The sequence below is a fragment of the Scyliorhinus canicula genome, chromosome 4, assembly GCF_902713615.1.
Source record: "Scyliorhinus canicula chromosome 4, sScyCan1.1, whole genome shotgun sequence".
Taxonomy (NCBI): Eukaryota; Metazoa; Chordata; class Chondrichthyes; order Carcharhiniformes; family Scyliorhinidae; genus Scyliorhinus; species Scyliorhinus canicula.
In genome coordinates, this window is record NC_052149.1 from 184,966,489 (window position 1) to 184,994,027 (window position 27,539).

At 45.8% G+C, this 27,539-nt stretch overlaps 1 protein-coding gene across 6 annotated transcripts in view; it reads right to left on the reverse strand.

Moving 5' to 3' along the window:
* LOC119965217 (serine/threonine-protein phosphatase 2B catalytic subunit alpha isoform-like) overlaps positions 1 to 27,539 on the reverse strand; it is a 532,569-nt gene that overhangs the window by 146,676 nt on the left and 358,354 nt on the right. For all 6 annotated transcript variants that reach the window (XM_038795661.1, XM_038795660.1, XM_038795665.1 and 3 more), the window contains 2 exons: positions 16,330 to 16,454; positions 4,153 to 4,264 (listed from right to left, as the gene is read on the reverse strand). In XM_038795661.1, the coding sequence (XP_038651589.1) occupies positions 4,153 to 4,264; positions 16,330 to 16,454 (237 nt within the window). The remainder of the gene's footprint in view (positions 1 to 4,152; positions 4,265 to 16,329; positions 16,455 to 27,539) is intronic.

Sequence of the window (27,539 nt, forward strand, 5' to 3'; positions counted from 1 at the left end):
GGACGTTTCCTGGGTATCCTGTGCAAAGCTGCGTGATCCATCTGTTATGGTCTCAGACCAGCTGAACATTGAGAGAGTGGAAGCCTTTGTGGTTCACATACTGAATGACTTGGTGCTAAGGAGATTTAAGAACCATGAGAATGCAATCAATGGTACCCTACACCTGTGGCAATATGGAAATCTCAGCAAATCCCAGCACTCTTGCTTCCTGATTCGCCTGATCTCTGTTGAAGTTGACAAAGTTGTGTGCCTTGCCAAAAATGGCACTGGTGACTTCTTGGATACATTTGTGGGTGGAAGCTTGCGAGATCCCTAGCTCAGCCCTGGAAGGAGCCACTGCTGTAGAATTTGAACGTGGCGATCACTTTCATTGTCACAGGCAGTGGGTGGCCTCAAAGTCCTGCAGATGGTACGATATCTGCTTGACCAGTTCCATTGACATGTACAGTTGTCGATGTCACCGGTTCCTCGCTCCACTGCAGACAACATATGCGACATCTATAGACCCTGGATCTAGTGATGCGGCCACAAACAACTGCTCCCTGGGGTTCATCCTCTGTGTGTGAAAGAGGCCCTGCCAATTCTTGGTCTTGAGGGTTCTGTTCCTCCCTTTGATGAGCCACGCACCTCTGTCTCATTCTTCTGCTTCTTCTCTCCTGCCTATAAGCAATGAAGCAGACAGTGAGATCACTAGGCTCCATCTTCCTGCTGGTCTCCTTTGATATTGCAGATATGAGGGTCAGGAATTTTCTCTGAATGACCACTCTTGGCCATGTCTTCGCCTGCAGCTGTAAGGCCCCTTTATGCATGTCGGGGAGATTTAACCAATATATAGATGCCCAGTGTTTCGCATGACAGTTGACCAAAACTCCAGCCACCACTTCCCCATACCAAGTAACAAAGTGGTGATAGCCTTTACCACTCAACTGTATCCTGAACTCTCATTTCAGGTGCAGGCAATGTCCTAACCTGCACTCCAAGGCTTTGTGGTTTGCTTGAATCGTGAGGGGTTAGGAGTGGATCCACCCATCAGTGTTCCATGTTCACCTTTGTCAAGGGGATCATGAAGTTTGCCTAGTGGCCCAATGATACTGCAGCACCTTAGCACTCATATGATTTTGAAGTCTGCACCCGAGGGGTTAACTCTAAAGAATTGGTGCTGCTTCAGTGGCACAATAGTTTGACTAGCCAGTCTCCAAATATGTCAATTGAGCTCAGGTTAAACTGTCTCAGCTTCAGAAAGCTGCTCACTTTTGGCATGTTTTTCTCTTTGCCTGGCTGTTTTCGTCACCCCCTCCTCCTCCTGAGGCATGCGTTTGTGTGCACCTTCAGTCTGTGCTGCCATGACCGGGAAACACACCTCGGGCCTTCTCGCGTGATTTTCCGATCTCACCACAAAACACGGCCATAGCATCTTTACTTTTTAATTTTGGAAATAAAACCTAGTGCTTGTTTTGCTTTTTAATGTCTTGCTAACCTGTGGTACAACTTATAGTGATATCATGATGGGTTACACATATATGACTAAAAGCTTTTTAATTACTTTAAGCAACAAAATAATTATTGTTTATTATCTTTCACCATGTCACTGTTGAATAAATATGTCTGATCCCAAAAACTGGTCTGACATAAAAAGATTAAAGTATAATAATATAGCAGTAAATTAATGGCAAGGACCATCTCAATTTCTTACCTTAAAATGAGTACACCAATAACGTTATCTACGAATAAATTACATACCGTTGGGAACAACAACCTAATCCATTCAAATACTTCGACAGAAGATTACCTTGAAACCTTCCAGTTGTGTATCAGTTTGTTTCAGTGTCCCTGTATTAAATTTTGTTTTAGAGACAATACAAATAATTCCTATATTTGAAACATTTGAAGAATGTACTGTGAGAAGCCAAGTAAATAAAATAATGACTAGAACACCTTAACGCTTAACATGCTGGCCAGAATAATACAGTGATCAACCTTCTTAGAATAAATTGAATAGAACTTACAGTAAATAGATGTTAAACTAGGAGAGTGTGTTGGAGGAACATGTCAGGCATTTAGCCCTTGAGTTTGTTCTACTTCTCAATGAGGCAATCTGTACATAACTTCATACCCATCTTTGGTCCATATCTTTTAATACCTTTATTTAAGCAAACTCCATGAATATCAGATATAAAATTAACAGGTGATTTAGCACCAATTGCTATTAGTGGACGAATGTATTGTTTGAACTATTCCTCTTGTCCTAGAATCCCCACCAGGGGAAATAGTTTCTCTCCATGTACCCTGTTATAACCTGCCTGCTTACCATTGGCTGGGGACTAATGACAATCCACAATCCTGTGGGAGTATGAGCTTCCCCAATGAGGGGGGCAGAGAAATTATTAGCAGACTCCCTGCATAAATAGAGCTGGCCAGTTTGGAACCAGAGAGAGAGAGGAGTGAGCAACAAGGGAAGTTGCTGCTGCTGCTGCTGCTGCCGCTGCCGCCGCTGCCGCCGCTGCCGCCGCTGCTAATATGTTATTGTAAATAAATGTTATTCTTTGTATCCTGAAAAATCGTGCTGGATTCTTCGTGGCCCTCACAAAATATTCAATCAAATTCAATCAAATCATCCCTAGTTTGTGTAAATTCTCCTCATAATTTAAGCCTTGGAGTTATTCAGGCAAACCTAAACTGCACTTCATCCAAGGCCAATAGACCATTTCTAAGGTGTGGTGCCCAGAACTGCTCACAGTGTACTGGTTACGGTCTAACTACAGCTTTACCTCGTGTCACAGCCTTTGACCTGGGTGCACTTTCTGGCAAATCTTCATAATAGTGTGAATCAGCTAGTCTCACTCTAATATGCGTTCCTGAGATCTACCAAAGGCGTGGGATCTATCTTCCTCACCTTGGAGATGTCGGGCGAGTGCATTCAGTGCTGGTCTCCACAGATGGGGACCAGATGGAACGGCACTCATGGGGGTCTCCCAGGGGAGTGGAGGCCCCAGGTGCATGCCCTCTGGGCAGGGTGGTACACTGGCACTGCTGGTGCCACCTGTGTACCAGCCTGGCACTCCCAAGGTGCCCAGATGGCAGGGGCTTTGCCAGGGTGCCAGGCTGTCACTGTCGAGGTGCAAAACTGGCAATTTTAACACCACGGTGATCGGGCCAGGGTGTTCTCTGCGTGGAGTGTGAGGGGACCAGGGGATCTTCTTATGGTGAGTTGGGGCTTGGGGGAGGGGGTTCAGGGGTCATGTCAGAGGCTTGAGAGATTGTGACGCCACCCCGGCGAGCGGAGCTCCTCAGTGTAGAAAACAAGGTTAAGGAGTTCCCTGCTGAGACCCCCGATCTACCTGGATGGACGTTAGCCAGCAGGGTATTTCTTGGCACTTTGAACGCTGGGAAACACCTGGCTAATTTTGCACTATGGGACTCTGTCCCCATTTGGGTAGATCACGCCCAATGTTTTAAAGCATTATATCTACCCCTCTCACATTCTAGTCCCTAAATATAGCCTTTTTGATTATTTACTGCAACTGCTCATGACATTTTAATGATCTATAACAAGTCTCTTTGGACTTTCACTCTTAACTTTTCACCAATAAGAAACTACCTTGTTCTATCCTTTTTAGGTTCAAAGTAGATGACCTCACATTTGTCTACATTGAAATTCATTTGTTACAGTATTGCCAAATAATTTAATCTATCAACACCTCTTTATAATTTAGTGCTTCCAGTGACATTGTTTACAATGCTTACTGTTTCTATACTTTTCTAAATTTACAGGGCTACAGAGAAAAAGCGAGGGAGTGGGACCAGCCAATTTGCTCTCGCAGAGAGCCACATGTATGCAACAGGCCAAACAGTCTTGTTCTGTGCTGTGATTATTCTATGACTCAACACCACCTATCTTTGTGTCACTGGCAAATTTGGACATATATCTTTCTGTCCCATCATCTACCTCATTATAAATAGGCGAACAGTTTGGCTGAACACAGGTCCCTGTAAGGCAGCACTAGTGACTCCTGTCAATAGAAATCCTTCCCATTATTCCTACCCTCTGTCTCCTGCCCTTCAATCTATTTCTTAACCAGGTTAATAAGTTGCCTTCAATTTAATAGGTTTAAACTTTAGCTAAAACATTAGTTGGGGTATAGAGTTACTTACATTCTTGTTTGAAAGTGAAATATTCTGTCAAATGTCTGCACTCATGGTTTCCACGGAGTAAAAACAGTGTCTTTGGATACAGAATTTTCAACGACCACAGATACAAAACGCACTGTATAAAAACATGTAATTTAGGAATTAATTTTAGGACAGTAATAAGAAGCACGTATAACTTTTTTGTGCTTACATACCATGACAATAAACAGCACATGTTTCCAATATCAGTCAGCATGCTAGCTTGTCTTAAGCCTAATTACTTAGTGTTCTCTGTAATTTTCATAATTTTCATATTTTGTCACATAATATCTGAAAAAGTTTCTTTATCAAATGTCACAATGCTAGAAATAATGTTTAACAAATATGCAATTGGTAATAAAGCATTAACATATTGAAAATACATTTTAAATCTACTGAGTATCTTGTACAACAACCATTTCTTCAATGTCATGTGCAGGAAAATATAAGACAGACAAATCACATACTTTAAATAATTTTTAATATAATAAAGAAACACGGTGCCTATCTCTCTTTGTGAATAATACAGTCTCCGAGGTCAGTAGTTTGCAACCATAAATATTAGATCCTCTACACACTCTCCACAACGATAGGTGTCATAACAAAAGCAATTCAATTTGCATTTTGACTTTTGATAGTTAAACTGGAACATAGCAACACAGTTAGATCATTATGTGCAGGTCGGCTATTTTTAAATATCTTTTTCAGGATACTATGTCAGAAAATATGTCTGAAACAGCTGTTGTTAAATTATTGTAATTCAATTTTAAAGTTACCTTAAAATAATAATGTAAGTAGTCACCATTATCCCAGATGACCAGAGGCTGCTTTCCCGTTTGAGGAGGAGAGCTGACCTGGTGGTGATTTAACCTGAGGATCACCACACCTCAGGCGAGGGACAAGGTTGAGAAGGCGGGGCCTTCATGGATAACCTCAGCCGGTACGGAATATGAACCCGCACTGCCGGCCTCACCCTGCATCATGAACCAGCCGTCCAGCCAACTGAGTTAAACCAGCCAATCTTTTGGCTGCTACTATTCAGAAAAAAGAGGGTATACAAATTTATTTAAAACCCAAGAGCAAGAATTTAACAAAAAGATCTTCATGGGACGTAGGCATAACTGACAAAGCCATATGTATTATCCATTTCTCACATCCCAAGGCAGCTCTAGTAGGTCTCCTCCTTGAGCAGCTGCAATCCTTGAGCTCGTGTTAGATAGAAATTTCAGAATATTGACCCCAAAACCATGATGAATTGGTGATATATTTGCAAATAAGGATCTTGTGTGATTCGGAGGAAATCTTGAAGATCTTTGCTTTCTCATGACATTCTGGCTCGTGTCCTTTTTGGCAGAAGAGATTGCACGAGGAAAACTGAAACCATTATTTTTAGGCCCCGCATCAAACTCAGTTCCCTAGCTACCAACATCATTACTCCCCTTAAGCAACAGCCTGGGATTGAGCCAGTCGTTTTGCCACACTTGATCCTAAAATGGGCTCTCAATCTCTTTGTTGCCCCATCACTATATCTGCCTATTTCCATCTCCGAAATATTGCAGGACTTTGCCCATCTCAGATCAGCTGCTGAGACCCTCATTTATGCCTTCATTATCTCTAGACTACACAATTCCAACGCACTACTGACTGGTTTCCCACATTTTATTCTTTATAAATTTAAGCTCAACCAGAACTCAGCTGCCCATGTCGTAACTTGAGGCAAGTCCCATTAACTTATCACCCTTGTGCTTGTTGAATTACACTACCTTCAGGTCAAAACATGTCTTGATTTTAATATTAGTGGGCAGCACGGTAGCATGGTGGTTAGCATAAATGCTTCACAGCTCCAGGGTCCCAGGTTCGGTTCCTGGCTGGGTCACTGTCTGTGCGGAGTCTGCACGTCCTCCCCGTGTGTGCGTGGGTTTCCTCCGGGCACTCCGGTTTCCTCCCACAGTCCAAAGATGTGCGGGTTAGGTGGATTGGCCATGCTAAATTGCCCGTAGTGTCCTTAAAAGTAAGGTTAAGGGGGGTTGTTGGGTTACGGGTATAGGGTGGATACCTGGGTTTGAGTAGGGTGATCATTGCTCGGCACAACATTGAGGGCCGAAGGGCCTGTTCTGTGCTGTACTGTTCTATGTTCTATGTTCTATTCCCATCCTTGTTTTAAAATCCTTCCATGGCCTCAAAATCCTTTCTCCGTCTCTGTAATCTCCTCTAACCCCTCAAACATCTGAGATATCTGCACTCCTTTAATTCTGGCCTCTCGTGCATTTCCAATGATAATTGCTCTACCATTGGTAATGGAGCCTATAGCCTTTAGGCTCCGAACCCTGGAATTTCCTCCCTAAACGTCTCTTGACTTGATTTCCTCCATTAAAACATTTTATAAAACCTATCACTTTGACCAAACCTTTGTCATCTGACCTAATATCTCCTTATGAGGCTTTGTTTCATTCTCAGTTTTTGAATGCTGTGGAGTGCCTTGGGATGTTTCATTATAGCATGGTGACACAGGGGTTAGCACTGCTGCCTCATAGCTCCAAGGACCCGGTTCAATTCCGGCCTTGGGTGATTGTCTATGAGGAGTTTGTACGTTCTCCCAGTGTCTGCGTGGGTTTCCTCTGGGTCCCACAGTCCAAAGATATGCAGGTTAGGTGGATTGGCCTTGCTAAAATTGCCCCTTCGTGTCCAAAAGGTTAGGTGGGGTTACTGGGATAGGGTGGAATGTGGCTTAAGTAGGGTGCTCTTTCCAAGGGACAGTGCAGACTCGACGGGCCAAATGGCCTCCTTCTGCACTGTAAATTCTATGATTCTATGATTATATTAGAGGTGCTATATAAATATAATTTTTTGTTGTGCTGTCCAAGTAGCCTTAGTTAGTTGATGCAGCAGATTGTATAAGATCATGGATACTGCAGTCAAAGTGTGTTAGTGTCAGGAAGGATGTTAGATCATTTACAGTGCAGAAGGAGGCCATTCGGCCCATTGAGTCTGCACCGGCTCCTGGAAAGAGCACCCTACCCAAGGTTAACACCTTCACCCTATCCCCATAACCCAGTAACCCCACCCAACACTAAAGGCAATTTTGGACACGAAGGGCGATTTATCATGGCCAATCCACCTAACCCGCACATCTTTGGACTGTGGGAGGAAACCGGAGCACCCGGAGGAAACCCACGCACACACGGGGAGGATGTGCAGACTCCGCACAGACAGTGACCCAAGCCGGAATCGAACCTGGGACCATGGAGCTGTGAGGCGATTGTGCTATCCACAATGCTACCGAGCTGCCCGAGTCTAGGGTTAGGGAAACTGATGAAGACCTCGTTTGTCCTGTGTTGTGTTTGGTTTCTCAAGTGATATTGCGGCTTCACCCATCCAGAAGAGTGCTAATTATTCCATTACAATTCTGACTTTAGTCTTGTAGCTAGCAGAGGTTTCAAGGGATCAGTGGATGAGCCACACGTTGCAGAAAACTCTGCTTCTGTCACGGCCTATTAGCCATACTGTTGATAGCTTTAGTCCAGTTAAGCATCTGGTCACTGGTGAAACCCAAAGTTGTTATTTTGCATGGACATGCTGAGATCATAGAACATAGAACAGTGCAGCACAGAATAGGCCCTTCGGCCCTCGATGTTGTGCCGAGCCATGATCACCCTACTCAAACCCACGTATCCACCCTATACCCGTAACCCAACAACCCCCCCCTTAACCTTACATTTTTTAGGACACTACGGGCAATTTAGCATGGCCAATCCACCTAACCCGCACATCTTTGGACTGTGGGATGAAACCGGAGCACCCGGAGGAAACCCACGCACACACGGGGAGGACGTGCAGACTCCACACAGACAGTGACCCAGCCGGGAATCGAACCTGGGACCCTGGAGCTGTGAAGCATTTATGCTAACCACCATGCTACCGTGCTGCCCAGATCAATCTTAGTTGAGCATCGGATGTTCAGAGCATCAATGACAGATTGTTCCTTGATTAGTCTGTGAAACGTCTTTCCAGAACTCAAGTACCATGGGCCGGATTCTCCGTTTCTGAGTCTATGTGGTGACGCCAACTGAGAATCTGTGGACTTTCACGTCAGAAAAATTGGTGCCACACCTGCACCAATTCTGCTACTGGTGAGGGGCTAGCACCGGCGCCGCATGGATCACCACTGAATCCCACAAAAAATGGTGGGAGAATCGCAGAGTGGATGTTTCCCCATGTAGGAGAGACCAGAACTAGGGGATAGAATTTAAGAATAAGTGGTCTTCTATTAAGACCGAGATGAGGAGTATTCATTTTCTCTCAGAACATCATGAGTCTGTGGAACTCTCTTTCCCAGAGTGTTAGAGGCACGGTATTTGAATATTTTTTAGGGGTAGATAGATTCTTGTCAAACGATATCGGGAGAGGTGGGAATGTGGTGTTGAGGCTACACACAGATCAGTCATAATCTTATCGGATAGTGGCGCAGACCCGAGTGGTAGAATGGCCTACTCCTACTCCTAATTTGCATATCTATATGTTTAAAGAACTTCTGAAAGGAGAAACATGCATGCTGTAAAAGCTTTTCGTTTCACACTCATCAGGACAATTACATGAATACCAAATTTCAAACAGAACAGCAATTAATACTGCATGAAAAAAGGGTGCTGATTTGTTGGCAAGTGGAGTCAGGTTGGTTGAGGTGCTACCATGGGGAATGCACCAGGAAAACATTGGGTACGATTCACCATTTGTGAGATTAAGTGTTGACGCCGGGACTGAATTGCATGAGCTTCACTTTCTCATTGGGAGCACTATTTGTGGAGCATTTCAGGACGTGCTAATGGACCAGCACTCTAGCCATGTGAAACTAGTGCCATTCTCATTAGTGCCAGTGTCGGATTCGCTGGGGCCAAGATTGGCAGAGCTGGACATTATAGAGCTGCTGAAAAGTACATCACTCCCCCCACACTCTCATTTCAGCCAAGCAGGTGACCCTCAGAAAGGGTGCCCCACGGTTCGCGGACATGGAGCTTGAGTGGACGCAGGATGCAGTGGAGGAGGCGGAACACCCTCTTTCCCAGGGTGGGCAGGAGGCTATCACCCGCAGACATAAACTGGACCCAGGCGGTGGTGGCAGAGGCCATGTGCGCCATGGGCCTCACCAGGTGGACGGGTCTTCAGTGCCAAAAAAAGATGAACAACCTCCTTAGATTCATTTACGGGATGTGGGTGTCACTGGTTAGGCCAGCATTTATTGCCCACCCCTAGTCACACTTCAGAATGTGGTGGTGAGTTGCTTTCTTTAACCACTGCAGTCCCTGAGGTGTAGGTACACCCACTATGCTGTTCGGGAGGGAGTTCTAGGATTTTGCCCCAGCGACTGTGAAGGAACGGCGATATATTTCCAAGTCAGGGTGGTGAGTGATTTGGAGGGAAACCTCCAGGTGGTTGTTCCCAGGTATCTGCTGCTCTGTCCTTTGAGATGATAGTAGTCATGGGTTTGGAAGGCGTCGTGTCCAAGTGTTTCACAGTGTCCATTATCTGTCCCCGTCGGGAGCGGGACTGCTGAACATGCGGGTTATGTCAGCCACTGAGCAGAGTGAGATGGAGCTAACTAGGTACGTGAAAGAGAGGGCTATCTCCTAGAGGGTGGTTTGCATGGGTCAACCAAGGGAGCCCCTAATGCATAGTAATGTCCCTATAGCAAGTCAGTCAACCATCTCCCCATCACCATTCTCACCCAAGATCTCACCATGTGTCATACCCGGGATTCTCCGTCCAGAGATGCCAGAATTGGGAAACGCCATTGGGTGGAGAATCATGCGTGAGGTGAAAATCGTGGCTTCCGCCAGAAGCCTGACAGATGCCAGGCTCCAGGGACTCGACAAATGTGTCAATGTATTCTACTCCGCGAGTACTAAGTGTCATTGGCATATCATCAAAGGGCCTGACCCGGTATTGTCCGGGGCACCCGTGATGCTCCGCCTTCGACAGGAGGGCTTACCGATGGCGAGTTTCACTGAGGGAGGGAGAAAAGGTAGGTCAGGTTCCCAAAGACACATCTGTGTGCTGCCGGTCCTGCCGCTGGCATAGCTGGACGGGGGACAGGGGGATGTCTTCCATGATCAGCGGGGGTGCTGGGGTGGGTGGGTGGGGAGTGGGGAATAGTGGATGGTGACGGGGGGGGGGGGGGGGGGGGGGGTGACCAGGGAGTGGTGGAGTGGCCAGACACGGATGCCACTGCTGCGGTCTGCAAGATAGCCATCTTTGTTGTGCACCCCACTGACTGCCCTCCGTGGTTCATGGGTGCGCAGAGTGACGCTGGCCATATGGATGCCCCCACCCTACTTCCCCCACTCTCCCTCCACCCCACTTCCAACCCACACCAATACTGGATGCCACCCGTCAACAAGGCATCACGTGGCCCACCCAAGGGCAATGCCCATGGTAGCCCCCGCAGGAGAGCCCAGGAGAAGTGCTGCAGAGCGTACCACTGGCATGAGTAGGGCCAGCCACCAGTACTTCTGCCTGCCAGGGGTGTGGCCAGGATGTGGGATGGAGAGGGTATGTAGGGGGTCTAACGGGGACAGTGCAGGCCAGGGCCACCATGCAGCCATGTGGACCTGGTTGGGCACCCTGCTAACATGTCTGCCTTTCACCCCCTACAGACAATGGACCTCGTAATTCAACTAGGAATGGTGGCCTTCATCCTGGTCGCCGCAGCCCTGGGGGATGCACTGAGGCTGCACGAGCTGGAGTTGCTCGGTAAGGACCCTGTAGCAGCAGAGCCTACCCCAGAGGTGCGTGTGGCAGCCGGTGCAGAAGGACAGCCGACTGCCCAACAGGCCAAGGAGTAGTTGGGAAGGCGATGCCACATGAGGCCTTGTGTGTACCGACAGCGCCAGCCATTCGGGGATCTGCCGGACTGGGCATGCCATCGAAGACTCCGGCTGAGCAGGGAGACAGTGCAACATATCTGCCCAGATAATGGTGCACCTAGAGTTATGGGGAGGATACCCACACCCGGTGGCAGTCAAGGTGATGGTCGCCCTTGTTGCTATATTTACTTGCTATAAATATGGCAGTCAATAAGGTTGCCCTTCTTTTGTCTAGACATTGATATTATATTGCTTTCAGAGTCGCCAGGTATCGAATGATACCACCACAAGGTTCAACCGGATATCGACCAAAGACCCAATAACCAGTTAGTTAGTTCAAGTTCAATAATACTTCATTTACACACAAGATTAACTTATACATGCAACATAAACGCTATGAACTAAATTACACCTAACACTATGACAACCTGTACTTAACTTCAGGCACCTGGCTTAGGTCAGAGCAACAGTGGCCTTTGTTCGAATCTGGATCTGCTGGGTCTGGAGAAGTAACTGCGGTTCAGCTAGGCTCATCCATCTGGTAGTGAGTACTGAACTTGGACTTGCTTCTGGTCGTGGTGCTTCAGTTGGAGATAGACGTTGCCGGAGCACCAGGTCCAAAAGAGATCAAACACATGGTAGTGTCTCTTTTGGGCGGTCCTTAGATTTGGACCCAATAATTTGGCAGACATCGATCACTGCCTTTGATCTGAGCAAATAAAGGGGCGGGTGCCTTGATGGATGGGCATGTCCTAAGCGGTCATTGACTTTGCTGTTTATGCTTCCTGAGTAAAGGGAGTGGCGCCAATGTGTCTGGAATTGTATCGGTCACCTGAGTACCAGTCCCTCGTCTTAGGGAAATGGGTCATTAGAATGCAAATCGGCTGAGGGGGGTTTTGATACTGTCTGGTTCTCTGCTTACAAATATACATTTAGGCTCTGAGCCTGCCTGAATCTTGTATTGGCCATATTTCCCTTGAGTCTTTGCAAATGTCCATGTTTCTTTGCAAGTAGCCATCCCAGATGGCTACACCCTGAACGATTACGTCATGGGGTCATTCCAGGTGCTGAGTGGGGACCTGTCTGGGATTTCACTGAGCTCTCTGCACAGGTGCATCCATGCCATATCAGAGGCCCGATATGCCCACTCGGCACAATACATCAAATTCAATCTGGACCAAGCCCAGCAGGTAGCCCAGGTAGCGGGGCTCACTGCCATGACAGGGATGCCCCAGGTCCAGGGGGTGATTGACGGGATGCATGTCCCCTTACGAACACTGGCCCATGAATGGCTGGTCATCATAAACCGAAAAGGGTTCCACTCGATGAATGTGCAGCTGGTGTGTGATCATGAGCTGCACATCATGCACGTCTGCGCCCGCAACCGGGGTAGTGTGCACAATGCTTTCATCCTGGTATACTCAATGGTTCCTGACACCATCGAGGCGCACCCCTGGGTGAGGGATTGGCTCTTGGGCGATAGGGGTTACCCACTGCGGTTGTAGCTGATGACACCTTCTAGAGGCCACAGACAGATGTGGAGACCCTCTGCAATGACGCCCATGCAGCGACCAGGGGCGTGATCGAGTGGTGCATCGGCATCCTGAAGATGCAGTTCAGGTGCCGGACCGCTCTGAGGCGACTTTCAGTCTAGGAGAGTCTCCCACATCATGGCGGCCTGCTGCATCCTCCACAACATTGCACAGCAGAGGAGCAACATGTTGGAGGATGGGGTTGGGGAGGAGGGGCAGAGGAAGGCCAGGATGGACAGGGCATCAGGCACAGGAGGCCGCACAGTGCTGCCACGCAAAGGACGCTCTAATCGCCTCATGGTTCACCAACACGGGGGCCTGGCCAGCCTTGATGGCTACCAGGAGCACGTATCCTCCTCCATCCCCTACAGTTTCAGGTGCACCATCAACTGGTACAGATGTTTCATGGTCTCCCTGGTTAGTTGATGTCTTCGGCGACATGCTCGATCTGGAAGGTCCTCCAAGGACAGGCAGCGACAGCATGCATGTGGCCTGATGCAGCGTCTTCTTCGCACCTCCTCCTCAACCTGTTGGACGGCCAGCACTCCAGCTTCACCGATGTAGGCTGCTGTTGTGCAGGATCATCCTTGAGCAGCGCCTGTGCCCGCAGCCTCAGTGCTTCCACAAGGACAGCTGCGGCCTAGTAATCTGCAAGCATTCCAGGCTGTACTCTGAAATTAATGCTCTGCAGGCGGTGGGGGGAGAAGAGAAGAGATGTTAGCAAGATGAGTATTCCCTTGCTCATCCTATTCCAACAGGCTACATGATGACTCTGATTTGCACCTCAGCTCCACCCTCCACATGCCCTCCCTACCCATACTCCTCAGCTGTTCCCCAATCCTTTCCTTCCACACTGCACCCCAACCCCATTGTTGAGTGTCACCAGGAGCCCGATAGGGCTATTGTTGGCTGCCACAACCCGTGTCAGCATTAAGCTCAGCGACCTCTGCCCTGTTGTCTCTGGTAGGGCCTACTGTGGATTCCCTCACTGGGCGGGCCCAATGTTATCCTGCCAGCAGGGTGGCACCTGGGTGTGGGGTGGAGGAGGTCACCGTGTGCCACCAACCGCCTGCTTGTTTAGAGGCTTCTGTGTGGGCAGTTTCTACAGATGTGGCAGGGTGAGGAGTGGGCGTAGCTGCAGTGTGCTCTGGGGCCTGGGTGTGACACACAGGTTGTGACAACCTGACTGGGGGCAGGATGGTTGGGAGCAGTGGCGCAGTGGACAGGCAGGACTAGGAGGCAGCTGGTGGTACTGCGGAGCGGGCTAGCTAATAGTGTCACTGGTGAGGCCTCTGTCCTGAAAGGGGCCGTATGCCAGGGCGAGTGCCAAAGGTGTTGTGTTCTTTGTTTGGGGTGTGCTCTGCTATTCCCCTGCTTCTCCTGCAGTGAAAATGCATTTCTGATGAGTGCACTGCGGATTGCCAGCACCTGGTGTGCCACTGATTGAGCTTGGCCATGCCTATCAGCTTTGACAAAGAGTCATTGGACTTGAAACGTTAGCTCTTTTCACTCCCTACAGATGCTGCTAGACCTGCTGAGATTTTCCAGCATTTTTTCTTTCGTGCCTATCCCATTGATGGGTCAGCTGGGGTTTGAAGGTTTCCAGAGGAGTGGCCTGGGTGGCCTCCCAAATGACCAGAGGGTTTGTGAACATTTACAGGACACAGTGAACAGTCAACAGAGTGAGCAGCCATGGGCCTGTAGCTTTTACACAATGGCAGCTTTTAAAACAAATATTGCAGCAATGGCAATCAGTGCCCAGTCATCCTGATCCAAGGACACACACTCCGAATCCACTACACTGCCACAAGGTTGAACCTCGCTACTCTCTCCTGCATAGGCAGTCACACCCCAGCAAGCGCTGCAATTTTTAACAATTTATAACAATTTTACAATTTTCTTACCTTCCCTTTCCTCATTAGGAGTCATGGCGGCCAGTTGCTGTTTTTAATTACTTATAATAAATTGTACCCGCGTCACCTCCGCCTATCAGGGGCGGAGCATCGCGAAGGCCCAGATAATACTGGGTCGAACCCGGTAATCGTATGTTAACGCATGCAAATGACGGTTTTGCATGCCGACAATGGCACGGGGCCTAGATCGTGTTGTTGTCACCAGCAGGGTCCCGGAGCATGGTGTGGCGCGAACCTCATTTTTTGACAGACCCCCAATTCTCTGCTCGATTGCGATCCGTGTTTCTGGCATCGCGGAGCGGAGTGGAGAATCCAACCCATTGTCACCCGTTTTTTGTTTAGTTGACAAAAGGCACACTGCATGGACAGATTCTTTCTGTTTGTAGAGTTAGGGTCCTGCATGTGAATATATGTAGTTTCTCGCAAGCGTTAGCGAGCCACACTGCAAGCCCGACTGATAATCCTAATTTGGTTGTTAGTGTAATTGTTAGCAGACTTGTGTGATAGACAGAACGTCTTTTTGACTTGACAGCAGCAGCGTGTTGAAGCAAGTGAGCTCCATGAAATTCTTGCTCAGATTGCGGAGAAATCTCATCCTTTCAGAGTAATTCGAAGTAGACAGGGCACTTTTGGTTCCAAATGTGGTGGCTTTAGGCTCATTCATGAGCATACAGAGAGCAATTATCTGGTCGGGATAGCCATTAACCTGCATAATAGCTTTGGTCCATCCAAGGGCAGCACTGTGGTGCAGTGGTTAGCACTGCTGCCTCACAGCACTGAGGACCTGGGTTCGAACCTGGCACCGGGTCACTGTCCGTGTGGAGTTTGCACATTCTCCCCGTGTTTGTGTGGGACTCACCCTGTCAGCGAGAAAATAACATATATATTGATAAAAAGATGTTCTAGGTTCACAGCAGCACATGGGAAGTGGAAAACCGGTAGCCAAAAGGGTTAAATTGTTGGGTCAGCCAGCAACCTTAAGAAAACCTGCACAGGATACTTTAATCATCTCAAAAATTCTCCTGTTGTTCACACAGCCATTTTTAGAATAAACAAAAGTTTACCAACACCACGCGGTCGCAAACGGACTCTAAGCATTTCTTCCTTCCAACACACCCCCACAACCCAAAGATGTGCAGGGTAGGTGGACTGGCCACACTAAATTGCCCCTTAATTGGGAAAACTTAAAAAAAAACCTTTGATCCATCCTACAGTAGCATCAAGCTTGTATGGTGAGCAAATGGATCAGGCCCTCTTTATGAGGTTGCTGATAAGGCCAACCTTATGGAGCAATAGGGCTTCCAGTGTATATTTTGACGAGTGAGGACAGGTTTGCGTTAGACAGTTGTGGAGAACCTATGAGCGGATTTCTCAACTAGCACATCAAGGAAAGGGAGCTCCTTGAATGCTTCATTTCAAAGGTGAATTTGAGTGCAGTCAACCTAAATTTCAGTGTTATTAGGAACACATCAAGGAAATATTATTGAAAACTGAGTTAGATGGACCACGGGTCTCTTTTACTGACTAGAAGTGTGCCTGTGTCATGATGTAACTTTTACTTGGATGCAAAAACATTCTTTTTTTTATTTAAACACATTAATAATAGCAAAGGCAGGACAGAATGGTGTTGCTTTATCTAAAAATATGACATGCATAGATTAATGGTCTGCACATGAATTAGGCCATACTTTCTTGATACAATAAATGTACCTGAAACCATTTTAGAGCTATACATTTTACTATGGCATAAAATGCTATTAAAAGAACATATTCATTTTTGAAGTAAATGTGTGTGTGTCTATGTGTGGATACAAATTCCACATTATCCAATGCTTTCTACACACATAGAGTACTTGCCTCAATACTGAAGTAGCCCCTGTCCACATAGTCTCCCAGAAAGAGGTAGCGAGTAGTGGCTGGTGACCCACCCACTTCAAAGAGCTTCATCAAGTCAAAGAACTGACCATGAATGTCTCCACAAACTAGGAAACAAAATACAGGAGTTTACGTAACTACATGGCTTTATAACTTTTGTGAAATTAGGTTAAACTTAAATATAATGCTTCACTCAATTGTTTCCTTTCTAGCATAGATAGCTATTGTCCACGTTTTTGCCTAAAAAAGATAGAATGCTTATCCTTTGTATTTTTTTGCGATAACTTAACTTTCTATCTGCTTATAAAGTGTTAACAAAGCCTTACAATAGGTTTTTAAAAACATTTCCCATGGACCTCTTCAGATTTTGGTGCTGAATAGATTTTTACTTATACTGTACAAGGTAAATTAGTGAGACCACCAGCTAATGTTTTAGCAAATTGCATTTTTAAAAATTGTCTAAAAGCTTACACTGTTTCAAACAGGATACATGGTGTTATGGAATCATATTAACTAGAAACTAAAAGTAACATAACATGCAGGCAAAACAAGCAATCAGGAAAACAACTGATGTGTTAGCGTTTATTGCAAGTGGGCTGCAATCCGAGAGAAGAGGGAGGACTTTCTGTAATTATATGGGGCATTGGTGCGACCGCACCTGGAATATTGTGTACAGTTGTTTGGCCTTGTTACCTTCAGAAGGATATTATTGGTTCAGAGAAAGTACAATGAAGGTTCACTAGGTTGCTATCTGGGGTGAGAGAGTTGTCCTACGAGGAAACATCGAACAGAATAGACTTGTATTATCTGAAGTCTAGAGAAATTAGAGGTGGTCTCATTGAAATATATGAAGTTCTTAAGGAGCTTGCCAGGGAATATGCTGAGAAGCTGTTTCCCCTGCTGGACAGCCTGGAACTTGGGATCGTAGAGCACGGTCTAACCGCCACGTCGCGCCCAACCCGGGATGCAACGCGGCCCATAAATCTCTGAGAGGCCTCCGGGTGGTCGGCCTCTGGGCAGAGCGGTACCCTGGCACTGCTGATTCCACCTGGGCACATTGGCACTGCCAACCTGGCACTTTGGCAATGCCACCCAGGCACCTTGGTAGTGCCACATGGGTTCCAGCTTGGCACTGCCAAGGTGCCCAGGTGCCAGGTTGGCAGGGGCACTGCCAGGATTCCAGGTTGGCAGTGCCAAGGTGCACAGGTGGCATCTTGCCCATGCCAGGGATCAAGGCTCGGAGGTGCCCTTATGGTGTGCGGGGGAGGGAGGGCTCTATAGGACCCCCTTATAAGCAAGTTAGGATGTTGGGGGGTCCAGTGGCCGCGGTTAGAGGTGGGTATCTAGAGATGGGGGAGCCACTTAAAAAAACTCGTTAGTGCAGGAAAGGAGCAAAATGTGGCCTCAGTAGGGCATTCCTCGTTGAGGCCCCAAAATGAAGCACAGTGCCATCCCTGCCACAGGGGTTGATAGCTTTTTGCGCACCAATGGAACATGAACATTAGGGGCAGCACGGTAGCATGGTGGTTAGCATAAATGCTTCACAGCTCCAGGGTCCCAGGTTCGATTCCCGGCCGGGTCACTGTCTGTGCGGAGTCTGCACATCCTCCCCGTGTGTGCGTGGGTTTCCTCCAGGTGCTCCGGTTTCCTCCCACAGTCCAAAGATGTGCGGGCTAGGTGGATTGGCCATGCTAAATTGCCCTTAAGGTTAAGGGGGGGAGTTGTTGGGTTGCGGGTATAGGGTGGATACGTGGGTTTGAGTAGGGTGATCATTGCTCGGCACAACATCAAGGGCCGAAGGGCCTGTTCTGTGCTGTACTGTTCTATTATCTATGTTCTATGAGGAAGTACAGTCATAATCTTATGAATGACGGAGCAGCCACGAGGGGCCATGCGTCCTACTCCTGATCCTATTTCTTACGTTCTTATGTCAACTAATCTGAATTGAAGAGAGATCAATCTGGCAGGCATTAAGAAATGAATTAAATCCTGCACTGTCAAAGTTTAAAAAAAACAACTGAGATGTAGGACCCTAGTTTCAAATTTGCTTAAAACATAAATACCTCTTTGGTTTAAATACATTAATAATAGCAGAGAAAGAACAGAATGGTGTTGCTTAATCTAAAAATATAACTCACATATAATTTTCATTGACATTTTTAGTGTAAAATTTGATATGAAAAATTTTGTGGAAGCAAGTTCTGAAGTATCACGAGAGAATTCCTGTATCCTGTGTCCATAAATTATGTAATAGCACAAGAGTACAGCATCACAGTTAATAACGTAATCTATAAAGGATGCTCAAAGACGGTAACGTAGTCAGGAAACTATAATTTTTCTTGTTGCAGGACTCTTAAAAATTGGAGAGTTCACAAGGCTTCTCTTTGTATAATGGATGGATTTGTTACTGATATGCTCAGTTCTTTTCAGCAGTTTCAACTTGTCGTGAAAAGAAAAACTGAAACTCCATGACGTGAACACTTAATGTACTTTTCAGGGAAATCCTCTCAACAAGACCCAATTAGGTTGGTTCAGTAAATGGCACTACAGAATCCCTAACCATTCCAGATGCGATCCTCATTATTTCAACTTGACTTCAGGATTGTTTTATTATTAATAATAATAATAATAATATTTATTGTCACAGGTATGCTTACATTAACATTGCAATGAAGTTACTGTGAAAATTCCCTAGTCGCCACACTCTGGCACCTGTTTGGGTGCACTGAGGGAGAATTTAGAATGTCCAATTCACCTAACAAGCACATCTTTTGGGACTTGTAGGAGGAAACCGGAGCACCTGTAGGAAATACACGCAGACATGGGAGAATGTGCAGACTCCACACAGACAGTGACCCAAGCCGGGAAGCGAACCTGGAACTTTGACACTGTGAAGCAACAGTGCTAACCACAGTGATATCGTGCCGTGTAGTATTTTCTATTTTTCCAAGTTCCAAGCAGAAAGGAAAATCATGCAAAATTTTAAATGCTTCTGGAGAAAAATATAACCACCGTTTTTCATCATGTGGTCCACTACGACCAGGTTAGTAAACTTGGCAGTCAGAGAACTATAATATTGACTGACAGATAGTTGCACATATCTTAAATTAACAAGGTCAAGTGAAAGACCACCTTCAATATTTCACTTTTGGGTTCAGTATCTTTTCTGAATCATATAAAATAGAGTAGGGTGTGTTCATAATAAATTTCAAAAAGCGCAAAACATAGAAGAGAATGGAGAAGAGAAGACATCGCAGGATAAAAGAACAAAGTGAGAGTATGTCAAATGATCTCCAATTGTTTGGAATAATTTTCACACATTAATTTATTTGCATTGTGCTGACATTATTACAATAAATCTATTGCTGATACACAAGTAGATTTACCGTTGTAAATTCATAAGCTGAAGATTTACAAAATGCCTGGACGAGGAAACCTGAATTTCCCAGAGCCGCAAACCATGTGTTATTTATAAAAGTCTCATTTAATATCATTGATGGTTATCACCCTTCTGCTGGTGGAATCTTGCTGTGCACAAATTGGCTGTAACGTTTCCTACATTACAATATTGACTCTATTTTAAAAGTACTTCATTGGCTGTAAAGCTCATGGGATGACAAGGTTAGTAGTAATAATACAATTTTTTTCTCTTCAGGTACTGTTCCCCTCCCTTTCAAACCTGCTGTTAACACTCCTTTGCTTAAAAACAAATCATATTGTTTTTACAAATTACTGCTCAATCTTTAAGCTCTCTTTCTTCACCAAAGTCCTTGAACATGTTTTCACCTCCCAATTTCATTCCCATGTTTACCACAGATTCATCTATGAACCTCTCCAGTGGGGTTCTGATCAGCCTATAGCAGGCACATCTCTCATCAAAGACACAAATTACATCCTCTGTAATTTTGACCCTGGTGAATTAACCTTCCTTGTCCTTCATGAACTGTCTGTACCTTCGACATGGATGACTATGCTTGTTTTTCCAACAACTCTCCTCTGTTATCTAGCTGGGTAGGTCTGTCTTCATTTGGTTAAGTTCTTATCCAGTCATCGCTGAAGAATCCGCTGCAATGGTTTCTCTTCATGACCTCGGCCTATTTCATCTGGAGTACTCCAATGGCCACAGACGCCAATGAAGCTGGCTCATAAACTACAGGACCAAAATACCACTGGTGGAAAGATCTGGGCCCATAATCATCTGTTCCTGTCAAGCATGTTACCCTTACCACAATTATGTCTCAAATTACTCATGCAAGACGATAAGGCACAAGAACATAAGTAGGCCATTCAGCCTACTTAGTCTGCTTTGCCATTCAATGAGACGATAATTGATCGGGTATGAAAATGGTTAGTATTTCTGCCTCACAGAGCCTGGGACCAGGTTCTGGTCTTGGGTGACTGTCTTTGTGGAGTTTGAATGTTCTCCTCGTGTCTGCATGGATTTCCTCTGTGTGCTTGGTTTCCTCCCACAGTCCAAAGATGTGCAGGTAAAGTGGATTGGCCATGCTAAATTGCTCCTTGGTGTCCAAAGATGTGTAGGTTAGGTGGGATTACGGGGTCACAGGAATAGGGTAGGGGAGTGGGCTTAGCTAGGGTGCTCTTGGTAGGGTTGGTGCAGTCTTGATGGGCCAAATGGCCTCCTTCTGCACTGTAGGGTTTCTATGAATTCTATGGATTCTATAGAACTCCACTTTCCCACCTTATCCCCATAACCCTCGATTCCCTTACTGATGAAAAATCTGTCTATCTCAGCCTTGAACACACTTTACAACCTAGCGTCTATAACTCTCTGCGGTAAAGAATTCCACAGATTCACTAACCACTAAGTGAAGAAATTTCTCCTTATCTCTGACTTAAATGGGTGACCCCTTACTCTGAGATTATGCCCTCTGCTTCTGGATCCTCCCACAAGGGAAACATCATCTTAGCATCTACCCTGTCAATCCCCCTGAAAACATAAATGTCTCAATAAGGTCACCTCTTTCTTCTTAGCTCCAATGAGTGCAGGCTCACCTACTCAGCTTCTCCTAAGAAAATCCCTCCATAACCGGGATCAACCTCGCGAACCCTCTCTGGACTGCCAGTCATGCCATTATATCTTTCCTTAGGTAAGGGGACCAAAACTGTTCACGTACTCTATACTAAAATACTAGATCTATTTTGGTAAGTGTCTAATTTGCAATAGAACGCAGAAATGCAAACTACTTCCACCAACTCCCTTGGAAGCCTGTTCCAAATGTTGTCCACTTGCTTAATGAAAAATTAGCACTGATTTTCATGGGAGGCAGAGAGACTGCATTGACACAATGGAGACAAATTATACATAACGTCTCCAGTGTGTTATTTATATCCAAGTCACAGGAATGTTTAGCTACAGGTCCAGTTCTGTGCATTAACAATCTTTTTTAAAATAGCTTACTTAACTGGACAATTATCCTCACTGTCAAACAAAAGATGCAGATTTAAAATGATAGGAAGTAATTAAATGTTATTACTTTTTTTGTGAATTGTATTTTGATTTACAGTAGTAAAAGTTAGAAAATAATTTGCCTAACACGGCAACTCTTTCAAGTATTTAGATGAAAATTTCCTCCAGGGTAAATCTGAACTTTTAACCTCAATAACAACATGGATGGACATAAAATAGGGACAGTGTTAATCAAGATAACATTCGAAATCAACAGTACTGTAACAGATTAAAAAAGCGTGCAATTGTCAAATAATGTTTGTAGCAACCCATAGTTGTAATTGAACATTTCACCGCACAATGCTAAATCATATTGAGCTATGTTATTTTTAGCAATGATGGTTTCATACATAGGTAGAGAAGTCAATCTGCCACCTGTAAACCACATGCCTAGTCTTGCTGTTACTAAACGCTGAGACATTTGCTTAGACTGTCATTATTGCTGTGGTATGTTCAGGCAATGAATCTCAAATATAACCTGATTGATCATCAGAAACATTTTCTCCAAAAATAACTGGATCCTACTGGCAAGATAAAGTTCCCCTAACTTTCTTCTAGATTTTACTTTTTTCCAACTTGCAGGACACTGATTTTCTTCTGAAGATCCAATATGTTTGGACAGGTATTTTCCGATTTGGTTTTGCAGAACCTGTAATTTTTGAAAATTATATGGATGCAGATGCATAAGTAAAGATTTAAATTCTGTCTTTTGTGACCACTATTTCATAGATAAGGGATCCAAACAAGTGGGAATTTGTCTTTCACTTGATTAATAAGCTGCATCTAATTCATGCAAAGCTACATCACAAACCAGACAGCTATAAAATGTTCTCGGTCACAAGAAAAGGTCACCAAAGAATCGTGGCACCTCCTCAACTCAGATCTGCAGCAACAGACAAGCGAGAAGACAGTATTGCCTATGGCCATCAAAGTATTTGTTCCCCTCAATTTCTATGGCAGCGTATCCTTCCAGGCTGGAGATGATGACATCATCCACGAAGGGCAATGCGCTGTGCATTGGGGAGGACACGGAGGCTTTGTGGGCCAGGACAAATTTATTGGGTGGAATTTTCCCTCTTTGAGACAAAGCATTGCAGTGGGCGGGAAAAGCTGCTGGCCCCAACGGTGTCTTACCCTGCCTTATTGCTAGCAACATAGAGTGCCGGACAGGGTCATGGCAGTACCTGGGTCCTGCCCAGCCATGACCTTCTCCCCACTGAACGACACACTCACCTGAGCCCCCGCAGAGAGTCTACCCACTAGATATATACTGGTGGAGACCAATCGTAATTCATGTCGGCATGAGGGCATGCCGATGTAATGGATAATGTAATGGAGGCCTGTGAAATGACAGCAGTTTTATGTACCATGGGCCATTCCCATTCCCTGGGCAAGCACCTCAAGAATTCTGGTTTCTGCCAGAGCTCAGATTGCTAGACTGATGCGAGACTCTCCAAACTCCTTTGAACCCTGCAATCTGCAACTATTAATGGTCCAAGTCTATGACTGCAAGGTACCAAGGCACCAAGCTAGACTTGCATGACATAAGCAGTGGCCTCATGACTTGAATTTGAGCTTCCATTGTAACACTCAGATGTTCAGTCACCTCTGCCTGTGTTGTGATGGAAGCCAAGTCATTGGCCAATAGGTGTTGATAGGTTCAAAAATATTCTCATGGGGTTGATCAGTACTTCCTTGCTGGATGGGGTGAGCTTCAAGCTCAGCACAAAGCCGATTATCAAATTGGACTCTGTGAGTCTTGACAGAGACTGCATCAAGCATTTCAGTGAATTAGCCTTTCCTGTCTGCTGTCCCATCAAAGTCCCCACCTGAGCACTCTGCAGCACGGTAGCATGGTGGTTAGCATAAATGCTTCACAGCTCCAGGGTCCCAGGTTCGATTCCCGGCTGGGTCACTGTCTGTGCGGAGTCTGCACGTCCTCCCCGGTTTCCTCCCACAGTCCAAAGATGTGCAGGTTAGGTGGATTGGCCATGCTAAATTGCCCGTAAAAAGTGAGGTGGGGGGGGATTGTTGGGTTACGGGTATGGGGTGGATGCGTGGGTTTGAGTGGGGTGATCATTGCTCGGCACAACATCTATGTTCTATAACTTATTTATGGCCTCACCCTTCAGAGAGCGAGCATATAGGCTATTCTTTGTACCTGGCTTAACTACACAGTTTACGTACAGCCTACATAATTGGGTGTAACCAAGCCTCATTATGCACAAGCCCCTTAACAGGTCTTACTGAATATTGCCCCGACTCCACCGCCATTACCACCCCCCAACCATGCAACTTTACAAAGTTAGCTTTGAAACTGTGTGTGTGAAATATTTCAAAACTGAATGGTTTTTATCTTACCATATACCTTCACAAAGACATTGAAGTCTGTTATAATAGTTTCTTCTGCACAAATTCAGACAGTAATTAACCACAGGTTGCAATAAACATACTCTTCAGAGTAAAAATTGGCCGTTGGTCCTGTCTATGTTTCTGCACAAATATTTTACACCAATAGAGTCCTTTAGTCAGTTTATATATCAATTACGAGACACTGGTGTAGATCTTTTGGCCTTCACTGCTGAATGGTAATTAGTCGAGTTGACCACCTGCCCTTTATAGAAATTCCTCGGCTTTCAGGCCGAAAGTAGGCCCGATAAAACACTTTCAAGGGAAATCAAAAAATCTACAGCAAAAAAATATTTCTGTAATAATGAAGAAAATTATATTTATCCAGTCTTATGGATCTATGACTGCCAGGAACATGAGAAATATAGTAACCTGACAGTGATCTTAGTTGCTACTAGCCTGGAGTCTTATTTTATGTACATTCTTGTAATAAATTTACTTTGGGGGCTGGCTTAGCTCACTTAACTAACCAGCTGGTTTGTGACGTGAAGAAAGGCCAGCTGCGTCCATTCAATTCCCGTCCCAACCATTGAGACTGTAGATGGGAGGGCCATGTCATCTGAATATACCAAGATGTTGGTGCAGAGCTGATGAGAATGTCTGCGGTATTCAATAAGACCAAGACTGCGCTGTACAAGAGGAACATGAGGTTTGGTGTACCCATCTCGTCATTGGGTGACTTTCAAGGACAGAAACTATTACTTTCATGCGGCGGAGGATGCAAATGAGTTTGTCAAGAAGTACGGACTGGGGGCGAACTAAAGTGTTCAAGGACTATGGAGTTTGCTGTTTGTTCACTGTTAAGCTCCCCTGTATTTGTATTTTGTGGGGGATTTTTATAATGTGAGGGAGGGTTTAGGGTTGTAGTTGGCTTGTTGTTGGGTGTTTTTTCTGGGTGAAGTTGGGGGTGGTATATTGAACATTTGGGAATTTGATTTGAGGTTGGGTGTTGATTTTCCTCTATGGTTCTGTGTTAAAGTTTGGTATGTGCGTAGGAGCTGATCGTTGATATACTATTTAGTTGACATTGATTTCTAGACTGTACGGGGGGGGGGGGCATCCTGCCAGCAGCATAGCTTGTCAATGGGAACAGCGAAGGGGAGATGTCTGCAGCTTGTTAAAATTGGAGTGTTTTTTGGTTTTATTAAGGTAATGAGTTTAGGCTTTTTGTTTCTGTTCTATTTGGGCGTGGGAACAGGGACGAGGGGGGAGGGGTCTTTTTTCTTTTTTTTGGTTGTTTATTTGTTTTTCAGGGTGGGGTGGGCAGGGGGACGCACGGAGAATGGGGAGGGGTAGACTGCTGACGATGACAGTTCCTTTGTTTTTGGAATGGCTTGATGGGGGAAGTCATAGATCATAGAATTTACAGTGCAGAAGGAGGCCATTCGGCTCTTCGAAAGAGTGCCCTCTCTAAGTCCACACCTCCACCCTATCCCCATAACCCAGTAACCCGACCCAACACTAAGGGCAATTTTGGACACAAAGGGCAATTTAACATGTCCAATTCACCTAACCTGCACATCTCTGGACTGTGGGAGGAAACCGGAGCACCCGGAGGAAACCCACGCACACACGGGGAGAATGTGCAAACTCCGCACCATCAGTGAACCTAGCTGGGAATCGAACCTGAGACCCTGGAACTGTGAAGTAATTGTGCTAACCACCATGCTACCGTGCTGCCGCTAAGTGGTAGCCACCTTGGGTGGGCCTGGACCTGGTGCAGGTTAGGACACTGCTGGAATGCCTCACAATTTGGATATGGCTGATCCTGGGTCGGACGGGGATGGGTAGTCAGAGACCCACTGTCTGGTTGTAATTTGGAATGTGAGGGGGTTAAATGGCCCAGTAGAAAGGTCCCGGGTGTTTGCGCACCTGAGATGTTTGAAAGTGGATCTGTTTTTTCTGCAGGAGACCCATTTGAAAATCAAGGATCGAACAAGGTTGCGGAAGTTATGGTTGTGGCAGGTAGATCACTCGGGTTTTGATTGTAGGGTTCAGGTGGCCACTGTGTTGATTTATAAGAGGAGTACTTTTTTGTGGTTAAGATGTGTCACATCAATTGTGTTTTGGATCCTAGGTTGGATAGGTCAGGTCCCAAGCCTCTGAGTCCATCATGGATGGCAAAGAGGTCATTGGTGTTCATGGAGCAGATGATGGGGGGCTAGGGGCAGACCCGTGGAGATTTAGGTTTCCGAGGGATAAGGTGGATAGATCTATTCTCCCCAGGGTGAGAGGGGTGTGAGGTATTCAGTGATCATTAAATCGTATCGTGCTCCGCATTTTGTGGGCCTGACGTTAGAGCCAGGCCACTGTCAGTGACCCCTGTGGAGACTGACCATAGCGTTGCTCGAAGATAAGTGTTTTTGAGAGTCTATCCTCCGTCATTGGGGAGTACGTTGAGTTCAATAGGAATGAGGTGGTCTTGACTTCCACACTCTGGGAAGCCCCAAAGGCAGTTATTAGTGGGGAGATAATCTCTTATAAGATACATGGGGATAAATCTGGGACGGTGGAGAAGCAGAGGTTGGTGGACTCCATTCTTGAGACAGACCGCCAGAACTTGGTCGCCCTGACACTGGAGTAATTGGCAGAAAGAAAGAAATTACAAATGGATTTTGAGTTGTTGTCAATAGATAAGGTGGTGAGCCACCTGCAACATACATAGAAACATGCATAGAAAATAGAAGCAGGAGGAGACCATTTGGCCCTTCGAACCTGCTCCCCCATTCATTATGATCATGGCTGATCACCAAGTTCAACCCTGATCCAGCCTTCCCCCATATCCCTTGATACTTTCAGCCCCAAGAGCTATATCTAATTCCTTCTTGAAATTACACAACATTTTCGCCTCAAATACTTTTTGCGGTAGCGAATTCTACTCATTCACCACTCTCTCGGTGAAGAAATCTCTCCTCATCTTCAGTCCTAAAAGGTTTACCCCTTAACCTCAAACTGTGACCCCTAGTTCTGGACTCTCCCTCCATCGGGAACATTCATTCTGAATCTACGCTCAAGGGGGTGTTTTTATGAGTATTGAGAGAAGGACAATTGTCTGTTGGCTCACCAGCTGAGACAGCAGGCTGCCTCCCGGGAGACAGTTCAGTGGCGGTTTGGTTTCTGCCCCAGAGAAGGTTCTTGAGGTGTTTGAGGCCTTCCATCTCAGAGGAGCGTTCATCAATGAAGCAATTTTTGGATCTTTCCAGAGGTGGAACAGGAGAGAAGGCAGGGAGGGCCGGAGGAGATCATGCACTGTTTTCGGTTAATGCAGGCGGCAAAGTAAAATTGAATTTTGCAAATAGTTTGTCAGTCATTTGGC